The sequence below is a fragment of the Ranitomeya variabilis genome, chromosome 4 (genome assembly GCF_051348905.1).
Source record: "Ranitomeya variabilis isolate aRanVar5 chromosome 4, aRanVar5.hap1, whole genome shotgun sequence".
Taxonomy (NCBI): domain Eukaryota; kingdom Metazoa; phylum Chordata; class Amphibia; order Anura; family Dendrobatidae; genus Ranitomeya; species Ranitomeya variabilis.
Window position 1 is genome coordinate 702,969,087 of NC_135235.1, and position 12,610 is coordinate 702,981,696.

The following is a 12,610-nucleotide window of genomic DNA, read 5'->3' on the forward strand; positions in this document are numbered from 1 at the left end:
GTATAAAAGGAGAAAATGGACCACTAAAGTTGTTGTGCAATTTCTCCTGAATACACTGATACCCTACATGTGGGGGAAAACCACTGTTTGGGCGCACGGCAGGGCTCGGAAGGGAAGGAGCCCAATTTGACTTTTTGAAACCAAAATTGGCTGGAATTGAGATCGGACACCATGTCGCGTTTGGAGAGCCCCTGATGTACCTAAACAGTGGAAAACCGCCACAAGTGACCCCATTTTGGAAACTAGACCCTTCAAGGAACTTATCTAGCTATGTTGTGAGCACTTTGAACCCCCAGGTGCTTCACAGAAGTTTAGAACATAGAGGCGTGAAAATAAAAAATCACATTTTTTCCCCAAAAAATGATTTTTAGCAACAATTTCTCTATCTTCACAAGTGTAAAAGGAGAAAATGGACCACTAAAGTTGTTGTGCAATTTATCCTGAATACACTGATACCCCATATGTGGGGGAAAACCACTGTTTGGGCGCACGGCAGGGCTCGGAAGGGAAGGAGCGCCATTTGACTTTTTAAAACCAAAATTGGCTGGAATTGAGATCGGACACCATGTCGCGTTTGGAGAGCCCCTGATGTACCGAAACAGTGGAAAACCGCCACAAGTGACCCCATTTTGGAAACTAGACCCTTCAAGGAACTTATCTAACTATGTTGTGAGCACTTTGAACCCCCAGGTGCTTCACAGAAGTTTAGAACATAGAGGCGTGAAAATAAAAAATCAAATTTTTTCCCCAAAAAATGATTTTTAGCAACAATTTCTCTATCTTCACAAGTGTAAAAGGAGAAAATGGACCACTAAAGTTGTTGTGCAATTTATCCTGAATACACTGATACCCCATATGTGGGGGAAAACCACTGTTTGGGCGCACGGCAGGGCTCGGAAGGGAAGGAGCGCTTTTTAACTTTTTGAAACCAAAATTGGCTGGAATTGAGATTGGACACCATGTCGCGTTTGGAGAGCCCCTGATGTACCGAAACAGTGGAAAACCGCCACAAGTGACCCCATTTTGGAAACTAGACCCTTCAAGGAACTTATCTAGCTATGTTGTGAGCACTTTGAACCCCCAGGTGCTTCACAGAAGTTTAGAACATAGAGGCGTGAAAATAAAAAATCACATTTTTTCCCCAAAAATGATCTTATAGCAACAATTTCTCTATCTTCACAAGTGTAAAAGGAGAAAATGGACCACTAAAGTTGTTGTGCAATTTATCCTGAATACACTGATACCCCATATGTGGGGGAAAACCACTGTTTGGGCGCACGGCAGGGCTCGGAAGGGAAGGAGCGCCATTTGACTTTTTGAAACCAAAATTGGCTGGAATTGAGATCGGACACCATGTCGCGTTTGGAGAGCCCCTGATGTACCGAAACAGTGGAAAACCGCCACAAGTGACCCCATTTTGGAAACTAGACCTTTCAAGGAACTTATCTAGCTATGTTGTGAGCACTTTGAACCCCCAGGTGCTTCACAGAAGTTTAGAACATAGAGGCGTGAAAATAAAAAATCACATTTTTTCCCCAAAAATGATCTTTTAGCAACAATTTCTCTATCTTCACAAGTGTAAAAGGAGAAAATGGACCACTAAAGTTGTTGTGCAATTTATCCTGAATACACGGATACCCCATATGTGGGGGAAAACCACTGTTTGGGCGCACGGCAGGGCTCGGAAGGGAAGGAGTGCCATTTGACTTTTTGAAACGAAAATTGGCTGGAATTGAGATCGGACACCATGTCGCGTTTGGAGAGCCCCTGATGTACCGAAACAGTGGAAAACCGCCACAAGTGACCCCATTTTGGAAACTAGACTCTTCAAGGAACTTATCTAGCTATGTGATGAGCACCGTGAACCTCCAAGTGCCTCACCAAAAATCATAACGATGAGTCGTAAAAAAAAGTAAACACATTTTTTCTACAAAAATGATCTTTTAGCTACGATTTTTTTTATTTTCCCAAAGGTTATAGGACAAAATAGACAGAAAAAGATGTTGTGCAATTTTTCATGAGTACGCCGATACCCCATATGTGGGGAAAAACCACTGTTTGGGCACACGTCGGGGCTCGGAATGGAATAAGTGACGTTTTGGATTGCAGACTTTGATGGAATGGTCTGCGGGCGTCATGTTGTGTTTGCAGAGCCCCTAATGTGCCTCAACAGTGGAAATCTCCCACAAGTGACCCCATTTTGAAAACTGGACCTCCCAAGGAATTTATTTAGATATGTGGTGAGCACCGTAAACCTCCAAGTGCCTCACCAAAAATTATAACAATGAGTCGTGAAAAAAAAAAACAACACAATTTTTCCACAAAAATTATCTTTTAGCTATGATTTTTTTATTTTCCCAAAGGTTATAGGACAAAATAGACAGAAATAAATGTTGTTCAATTTTTCATGAGTACGCCGATACCCCATATGTGGGGAAAAACCACTGTTTGGGCACACGTCGGGGCTCGGAATGGAATAAGTGACGTTTTGGATTGCAGACTTTGATGGAATGGTCTGCGGGCGTCATGTTGTGTTTGCAGAGCCCCTAATGTGCCTCAACAGTGGAAATCTCCCACAAGTGACCCCATTTTGAAAACTGGACCTCCCAAGGAATTTATTTAGATATGTGGTGAGCACCGTAAACCTCCAAGTGCCTCACCACGGACCCCATTTTGGAATCTGGACCTCCCAAGGAATTTATTTAGATATGTGGTGAGCACCGTAAACCTCCAAGTGCCTCACCAGTGACCCCGTTTTGGAAACTGGACCTCCCAAGGAATTTATTTAGATATGTGGTGAGCACCGTAAACCTCCAAGTGCCTCACCAGTGACCCCATTTTGGAAACTGGACCTCCCAAGGAATTTATTTAGATATGTGGTGAGCACCGTAAACCTCCAAGTGCCTCACCAGTGACCCCATTTTGGAAACTGGACCTCCCAAGGAATTTATTTAGATATGTGGTGAGCACCGTAAACCTCCAAGTGCCTCACCAGTGACCCCATTTTGGAAACTGGACCTCCCAAGGAATTTATTTAGATATGTGGTGAGCACCGTAAACCTCCAAGTGCCTCACCAGTGACCCCATTTTGGAAACTAAACCCCTGAAGGAATATATCTAGAGGCATAGTTTTATAGTATTGATTTTAATTCTTTTGCTTTTACTGGTGTATGAATTTATAATGTGGTGTTATGTGTAAGATGTGCTCGGTACATCAGATAATAAAAGTGTGTTGTGTCAACAGGGTATAAACTAATTTTATTAATTTGTGGATGTGTGGTATGCTTTGAAGCAATCCTTAATGCAAAGGCCAGGTTTCTCAGGGCAGGTTTCACAATGGTAAGTTGTGTCCTTTCGGATTCCCCTCTTGGAACATACTCTGCACCGTTTTTGTGATTGTCCTGTCCTCGCTGTTTGGGGAACCTGTCCTGGGAAATGTTGACCTGGGACAACACGGGCACTATCAGATTCAGAAGTCCTGGGTCCCTCACCTCCCTGTGTGCCAAACATTAGGGCCTTGATGACTACCTCCTGAAACTGAAGGAAGGTCCCCCCCGTATTGCCTGTAGATCGGAACAGCACAAATGCATTGTACATTGCCATCTGTACAATGTGCACGGCCAATTTTTTTGTACCATACGTAAGCTTTACGCATGGCACTGTATGGTTGGAGGACCTGATCTGAGAGATCCACACCCCCCATGTACCGATTGTAATCCAGGATACAATCTGGCTTTGGGACTTGTGTTGTGGTCCCACGAACAGTGACAAGGGTGCTGTTGTCACGGTGTATGGTGGTCAGGATAAGGACATCCCTTTTGTCCTTATACTTGACCACCAGCATGTTGTCGCTGCATTTGGCTCTGCTTTCCCCTTTTCTCAGCATTTGTCCCATTAGCGGCTTAGGGAGGCCTCGCTGATTTTTTCGCACGGTGCCACATGCAGCTGTACCTCTGGCAGAGAGGGCCTTGAAGAGTGGGATGCTGGTGTAAAAGTTATCAATGTAGAGGTGATAACCCTTATCCAGCAGTGGGTGCAGCAATTCCCACACAATTTTCCCACTCACCCCCAGGATGGGGGGGCATTCAGGGGGGTTAATTTGGGTGTCCTTACCCTCGTAGACCCTAAATCTGTGGGTGTACCCTGAGGTACTCTCGCACAGTTTGTACAGCTTTATTCCGTACCTGGACCTCTTACTGGGCAGGTACTGTCGGAATTTTAGCCTCCCTTTGAAATGAACCAGAGATTCATCAATAGCGATGTCCCTCTGGGGTGTGTACGCCTCAGCAAATTTTCTGCTGAAATGTTCAATCACTGGCCGAATTTTATATAGACGATCAAAGTTTGGATCGTCTCGGGGAGGACACTGCGCATTATCACTGAAATGCAAAAAGTTTTGGATCCTTTCAAATCGTGTCCTTTTCATGGCCATGCGGAATACCGGTGTACTGTAGAGAATTTCAGTACTCCAGTATTGCCGAAGCTTTGGCTTTTTGGTTATGCCCATATGCAGCACAATTCCCCAAAATGTCATCATCTCTGCTGCATTTACGGGGGTCCATCTGGCGTGAGATGATGTGGGATTTTGGGTGAAAAATTGCTGGGCATAAAGGTTCGTCTGGGCCACCATAAGATTTATTATTTCATCACTGAAAAAGAATTTGAAGAAGTCAATTTCAGTGAGGCCAGTCGTGTCAAACTGGATTCCTGAGCTGCTGCTGAAATCCGGAATGACGGGCTGAAAATTTTCAGGGGGTGCAATCCATACGGGATCGATTGCTGCAGGAGTTGCCTGGGTCCTTCGGCGCCTTGTTGGGGGTCCTTCCTCACCAGATGAGGAGGAGGATGTTGATGATGATGATGAGGAGGAGGAGGAGGAGGAGGAATAGAGGAATGTGGGATCTTCCTCACTGGCTGTACACGTGTCGGACGCAAGGATGGCGTAAGCCTCCTCTGGTGAATAGCGCCTTGTTGACGAATGGGCCATTTTTTTTTCCCAAACCCTGGGGATGTGTGTGTAAGTGGTGCTTTTACACGTGTAATGTGTGGGGCTTTTGTATAGGGTACTCTTTATTATAACCAATCAGAGAGAAAAAACAAGTAGTGAGAAAAAATGTAGAAGAAACAAGAAAAAAAGATGAAAAGAAAATTCAGATGTAAAAAAATAAGTTTGTATAAAAAAAAGTATAAATTTACCGTACGCAACTAAATCTTTTTTTTTGCAAAAGAAAAAACGAACGCCACTAATAGTGTGACGTACGCTCCCCTAATGAACGCGCTAAAAATTAGACGACGCAACTAATTATTCTTTTTACAAAAGAGCGAACGCCACTAACAGTGTGACGTATGCTCCCCTAATGAACTCGCTAAAAATTAGACGACGCAACTAATTATTCTTTTTACAAAAGAAAAGCGAACGCCACTAACAGTGTGACGTACGCTCCCCTAATGAACGCGCTAAAAATTAGACGACGAAACTAATTATTCTTTTTACAAAAAAATGCGAACGCCACTAACAGTGTGACGTACGCACCCCTAATGCACTAGAGATTATCCGGTGATAGCAGATTTTTTTATGCAAAAAAGACGCTACCTCTCTACCTATAAAACTACTCTGTACGATTTTTTTTTTCTAAAAGATGATCGGTCGTCACTAACGCTGTGACGCCGGCTACACTAACACGCTACCACTAAACTACTCTGTACAATTTTTTTTTTCTCTAAAAAAAAAAGACCGGTTGTCACTAACTCTGTGACACCAGCTAATCTACGTCTAAAACTACACTGTACTAACTACTATTATTATATTTTTGTAAAAAAAAAAATCGGACGTTGCTTAGACTGCAACGTCCGCTGCACTAACTAGCTAAAAAAAAAAAAAAGAGTCCTGTGGCGCAGTCTCTGATCAGCAGCGATACTGATCAAAGAGCTGCGGACACAGGAAGAGCACAAAATGCTCTGCGCGGGACGCCGCGCACAGGAAAAAAAGCGCAAAAAAGTGCGCTAAAAATTTAATTGGAGGGGGGGAGGGGGTACTGGAACAGGGATGGGGGACGTCACCAAACAGTGGCGCCGGCTACGCTACATTGTTACGTCTAAAACTACACTGTACTAACTACTATTTTTTTTCTAAAAAAAAAAAAACGGACGTCGCTTAGACTGCAACGTCTGCTACGCTAACTAGCTAAAAAAAAAAAAGAGTCCTGTGGCGCAGTCTCTGATCAGCAGCGATACTGATCAGAGCGCTGTGGACACAGGAAGAGCACGAATGTTCTGCGCGGGACGCCGCGCACAGGAAAAAAAGCGCAAAAAAGTGCGCAAAAAAAGTCAATTGGAGGGTGGGGGAGGGAGGGGGTACTGGAACAGGGATGGGGGGATGGGAAAGGGGTGGGGGAGGTGCTGCTGCTGTGATCACAGGCCTCACACAGCAGCAGGTGGCAGCAGAGAGCACACGGCACAGGAGCACAAGCTGGAGATCAGCACAGCACAGGAGGCAGGAGATCGCCGGGACGATCGCACTGGCCACCAATGAAATCTTTGACTCAGGTATCACAGAGGGGCTTAGACCACCGCTCTGCACGCCAAATCTGAGAGAAAGATGGCGTGCAGGGCGGTGATCGGTATTTCAAATTAACCCCTTTGGCGCTGATTGGCTAGAAGCTATTGTTCAGCCAATCAGCGCCATAGGGGTTAATCAGGTGAGGTGACGTGGCGATCACCCCACCTACTGTGACGGCTGTGATTGGTGCGACGTCACACAGCATCAATCACAGCCTGTCACATGCTTTTTTTTTTTTTTTCTTAACTTTATTGTTATTTCGCTGTCATTGGCTGGTCAGAATTGACCAGCCAATCACAGCGATCGCTGATGCGGGGGGGGGGGGGGGGGCGGTGCACCCCCCCGGAGCTACGTGCAGGGATGGCTGCTGTCAGGGACAGCAGCCATCGGGTCCCGATCACCGCGCGATGCGACGCGGTGACCGGAAAATGGCGGCGCCGTACTAGTACTGCGGCTGGCACTAATGCAGTGCCGGCAGCGCAGTACTAGTACGGCGCATGTCGCGAAGGGGTTAAGCTAAGTGTTGTTTACCTTTACCTTGTCTATATTTCCTTACCCCGTGTTGTATTAGGGCAGTGGTGGGACCAGTGCTCTCATCTGCCAGTTCCCTACTTAGGGATAGGTGTAGGGCAAGTGAGGGACTAGGTATCCTGGTCGGCGACAGGTTGAAAGAACCCGTATAGGGACGGTAGCAAGATCAGGGCACATCTGCAGGCCAGTGCAGGAGGTGCCCATTCCCCCAGTCCCTACCGACAGGGCCCACCATTGTAATTGTGTCCCCTTGTGTCTTGTGCTGTTCGTGACAGACCTCCTGTTGGGTTGTGTTATACCGGGTCAGTCACATCGTGACATTAACACCGACCGTCTCATTTTTTCTGGTGAGCCATGGCTCAAATGCAAGCCTTTGCCCAACTGCTCCAGACTCTCACCACTGAGCTTAAGGATCTGCGTGGTGAGGTGGTGCAGCAGCTGCAGCAATTATTGGGGTTCTGGGCCTTGGCTCAGGCTCTACCAGAACCCAAGATATCTCTCCTGGACAGGTTCTCTGGAGGGAGAGATACATTTTTGTTTTTTAAGGAAGCCTGCAAGTTATACTTCAGGCTCCGCCCTCGTTCATCAGGGAGTGAGGAACAACGGGTGGGAATCATCATTTTCCTTCTTAAAGGTGATCCCCAATCCTGGGCCTTCTCACTGCCGACCGGTTCACCATCCCTACAGTCGATGGACAAGTTTTTTACGGCTCTGGCGCTGGTGTATGGTGATCCAGATGGCGTCTCCCTGGCAGAATCCCGACTCCGTAAGATCAAGCAGGGGGGTCGGCCGGCTGAGGAGTACTGTTCAGAGTTCAGGAGGTGGGCCACTGACACACAGTGAAATGACCCGGCCCTTAGGTGCCATTTTGCGCAGGGTCTGTCCCCCTAGGTTGCAAGATACTCTGGTACAGTACGCCGCTCCCAAGTCATTGGAGGCCGCCATGTCCCTTGCCATCCGGGTGACTAGACGCTTGAGGGAGAGGCATACACCAAATGTGCCCTCTGTAGTCCTTGCTAGGGAGGACACACCTGACCAGGTGGACGAACCCATGCAGGTGGGAGGAGTTGGTTTCCAAACCGGGTTGTCTGGGGTTCGCCGTGGTGTGGGGGCATGTTTTTACTGTGGGCAGACTGGTCATTTTATCAATGTCTGCCCAGCTCGCGCCAAAATTCCTGTTCCATCTAAAAAGCCGTGTCCCCATGGTTGTGTGGAAGGAAATGACCAGGGAGTGTATATTTCCTCATCTCAGTGTACCTTACCTGCTGAGGTGGTTGTTGGTGGGGTAACTGAGAATGTTCCGGTTCTTGTGGACAGTGGTGCAGGAGTCAATTTGGTGGATGCTCATTTTGTCCAGACCCATGGCCTGATAAGTAGGATGCTAGCAAGACCCTTAAGCATTCAGGCCATTGACTCTGCCCCGCTCAGCTAGGGGAGCATTACCCAAGTCGTAGACAATATACATCTGCGTATAGGGGCTTGTCATGAAGAGTTCCTGTCATGCTACGTCTTGGAGGGCATACCAACTCCCATGGTCTTATGTCTCCCTTGGTTGAAAATATAAAGAACCTGGCACTCAACTTGAATTTAAGGAATTTATTCTGTAGTACGATCAAAAACGTTTCGGCCTGGTGTGGCCTTCGTCAGTTACGTACAGTAGAATGACTGAGTGTCCACTCAGTAGATCCGATGATTCTATAATTTATCTGTAGTCTGCTTTTTGTAACGAGCAGAAAGCACGTCTGAGTGCTGATGGTGTGCGGGTCTTGACGCTGTGTCCACCGCTGTCGGAGTGATGCCCAGTGCAGGAGGTGCCCATTCCCCCAGTCCCTACCGACAGGGCCCACCGTTGTAATTGTGTCCCCGGTGTTCCCTTGTGTGTTCTGCTGTTCGTGACAGACCTACTGTTGGGTTGTGTTATACCGGGTCAGTCACATCGTGACACATTGCAGGTGTTTTTATTCTAATTTACTGTCATAATGACTTTTGGGTTTTCATTGGCTGTAGGCCATAGTCATCAACAGAATAAACACTTGAGATAGATCACTCAGTAATGACTTTATATAACAGTTTCACTTTTTGCATTGAAGAACTACTAATAAATTACCATTTTGATGATATTCTAATTTAGTGAAAAGCACTTGTATGTGACTATGTAAAAACAATTAAGAACATAAAAAAGCTTCTCTCTTGTGTGACTTCTTTGGTGGTTAGAAAGAGATGGTTTCTTCACAAAACATTTTCCACATTATGAACATGAAAATGGCATCTCCCCTGTGTGAGTTCTCTGGTGGGTAACAAGATGTGCTTTTTGGTTAAAACATTTCCCACATTCTGAACACGAAAAAGGCTTCTCCCCTGTGTGGGATTTCTGGTGGCTAACAAGATTCACTTTCTGGTTAAAACATTTCCCACATTCTGAACAGGAAAAAGGCTTCTCTCCTGTGTGAGTTCTTTGGTGGGTAACAAGATGCGCTTTCTGGTTAAAACATTTCTCACATTCTGTACAGGAAAAAGGCTTCTCCCCTGTGTGGGTTTTCTGGTGGCTATTAAGAGTCGCTTTGTGGTTAAAACATTTTCCACATTCTGAACATGAAAAAGGCTTCTCCCCTGTGTGGGTTTTCTGGTGGCTAACAAGATTCGCTTTGTGGGTAAAACATTTTCCACATTCTGAACAGGAAAAAGGCTTCTCCCCTGTGTGGGTTTTCTGGTGGGTAACAAGAGTCGTTTTGTGGTTAAAACATTTCCCACATTCTGAACATGAAAAAGGCTTCTCCCCTCTGTGAGATCTATGATGTCTGACAAGAACGGATTTTGCTGTAAAACATTTACCACATTCTGAACAGGAAAAAGGCTTTTCCCCTGTGTGGGTTCTCTGGTGGCTAATAAGATTCGCTTTGTGGTTAAAACATTTACCACATTCTGAACAGGAAAAAGGCTTCTCCCCTGTGTGGGTTTTCTGGTGGCTAACAAGATTCGCTTTCTGGTTAAAACATTTCTCACATTCTGAACAGGAAAAAGGCTTCTCCCCTGTGTGGGTTTTCTGGTGGCTAACAAGATGCGCTTTGTGGTTAAAACATTTCCCACATTCTGAACAGGAAAAAGGCTTCTCCCCTGTGTGAGATCTATGATGTCTGAAAAGAACTGATTTATCTAGAAAACATTTCCCACATTCTGAACAGGAAAAGGGCTTCTCCCCTGTGTGAGATCTATGATGTCTGAAAAGAACTGATTTATATTTAAAACATTTCCCACATTCTGAACAGGAAAAGGGTTTCTCCCCTGTGTGAGATCTATGATGTCTGACAAGAACTGATTTATATGTAAAACATTTCCCACATTCTGAACAGGAAAAAGGCTTCTCCCTTGTGTGGGTTTTCTGGTGGCTAACAAGAGTCGCTTTCTGGTTAAAACATTTCCCACATTCTGAACAGCAAAAAGGCTTCTCTCCTGTGTGAGTTCTTTTGTGGGTAACAAGCTGCCCTTTCCGAATAAAACATTTCTCACATTCTGAACATGAAAATGGCTTCTCCCCTGTGTGAATTCTCTGGCGACTGACAAAATCTGATATCTGGTTAAAACATCTCCCACACTTGGAACAAGAAAATCTATTGTCTGCTTTGTGAAGGTTTTGTTGTTTAAGAAAGGACTTTTCTAGGGGAAAACTATTTCCATATTCTGAAAATGTCTTCATCGCTTTAGGAGCAGTTCGTTTTTTAATGCTTATTTTGTGACTTTGATTTTCCTCAGTATTCAGTAATGAATCAGAAGACAGGACCTGTTTCAAAGGATCAGATGACAGATCTTTGCTGTGAAAGGATGATGGTATATTTGGAGTAATGGCAATCACTTCAATTGTATCCTGTGGGATCTCAAGATGATCTGATTTAAACATTGAAGATGTCAACTGTCCTGCTGATCTCCTGGTACAGTTATCTGCCAAGAATAAAATCAATTATTATTTTGGAATAAAACATCCTTGAATTCTATATTTTTGAACATTTCTACTTAAATAATCTGTAAAAATGGCAAGTTATGCAAAATTATTGGATTATTCACTAAGAACATGACAGTTTACTAGACTATGCTCAAGCCACATTAAGCATCCATGCTTTTGACATTACTATAGTGAGATAAACCACTTATTTTATGGCATGTGTATCTCCTGGAGCACAATCTGGGCACTATGTGTTGGGTAATAATTTGGGATATTTGCTATTTTCACTATCCAAAATCCACTGCGTGTGCCAATATCTGGAAACTGCCAATGGAGTCAAAATAGTCACTATTCCTGTGAAACCAAAGAACGGAGTATATAAATCCCAATACGCATTTTATTTTGAACTATATAAAATATTTTATTAATCAAATAGTATCTCTCAAATGAGTTAACAACAGTAATACAAGTACATATATCACAGGATAAGTGAAACAAATGATAGTGGCAGGAGCAAGCAGAGAACTTATCACATCACAGGGGCTGCTACTGTAGGGTCCATGGATTAAGGACACTTATAGCAGTTGCCCTAGTCCTCGTAGCTAGATCAATGATTAAGGTGCAACAGTGCAAACTACATCAACAATTAAAGTGCCACAGTACCAACTAGGCTAATCAGCTATTGCCATATGTAGCAGCTTACCCATCTTGTCTGGATGTCTCTCCTCGCTCCACACGCCACCCCGACGCACGTTTCGCGGTCTGCTTTTTCAAACGTGCGTCAGGGGGTGGCGTGTGGAGCGAGGAGAGACATCCAGACTAGATGGGTAAGCTGCTACATATGGCAATAGCTGATTAGCCTAGTTGGTACTGTGGCACTTTAATTGTTGATGTAGTTTGCACTGTTGCACCTTAATCATTGATCTAGCTACGAGGACTAGGGCAACTGCTATAAGTGTCCTTAAACCATGGACCATACAGTAGCAGCCCCTGTGATGTGATAAGTTCTCTGCTTGCTCCTGCCACTATCATTTGTTTCCTCCTTCACTTATCCTGTGATATATGTACTTGTATTACTGTTGTTAACTCATTTGAGAGATAGTATTTGATTAATAAAATATTTTATATAGTTCAAAATAAAATGCGTATTGGGATTTATATACTCCGTTCTTTGGTTTCATATATATTGGGGAGTATCCTATATTGTCCCAGAAGTGTGGACATAAATATTGGGAGAGATTTAATAATTTTTTTCTCTCGGCCACAAGTGTATGATAACAATTTCTGTGAGTTTTGTGTGTAGTCACTATTCCTATAGATTAATTTATTCAGGGTTATAATTTACAAAATTAAGTCACTTTATAGGGATTTCATCTGCTCTGGTTTTCTGCAATTTTGTCATATTAGGAATTCTGCAATTGGTGCATCCCATCTCCTCTGGTATCTTCTCCTGCAATATCTGCTTCGGACACCAGACGCGGCTTAGGCTACTTTCACATTAGCGTCGTGTGACGCACGTCGCAATGCATTGTTTTGGAGAAAAACCGCATCCTGCAAAGTTGCCCGCAGGATGCGTTTTTTCT

General features: G+C 44.5%; 2 protein-coding genes across 3 annotated transcripts in view; one reads left to right on the forward strand and one right to left on the reverse strand.

Annotated features, from left to right (window-relative positions):
* Nucleotides 1-12,610, forward strand: part of LOC143766432 (uncharacterized) — an 805,019-nt gene that overhangs the window by 551,200 nt on the left and 241,209 nt on the right. The window lies entirely within an intron of this gene.
* The window catches only part of LOC143766436 (uncharacterized), a 36,516-nt gene continuing 32,579 nt past the window's right edge, over nt 8,674-12,610 (reverse strand). For both annotated transcript variants that reach the window (XM_077254123.1, XM_077254124.1), the window contains exon 7: nt 8,674-11,026. In XM_077254123.1, the coding sequence (XP_077110238.1) occupies nt 9,339-11,026 (1,688 nt within the window). In that variant the 3' untranslated portion in view covers nt 8,674-9,338. The remainder of the gene's footprint in view (nt 11,027-12,610) is intronic.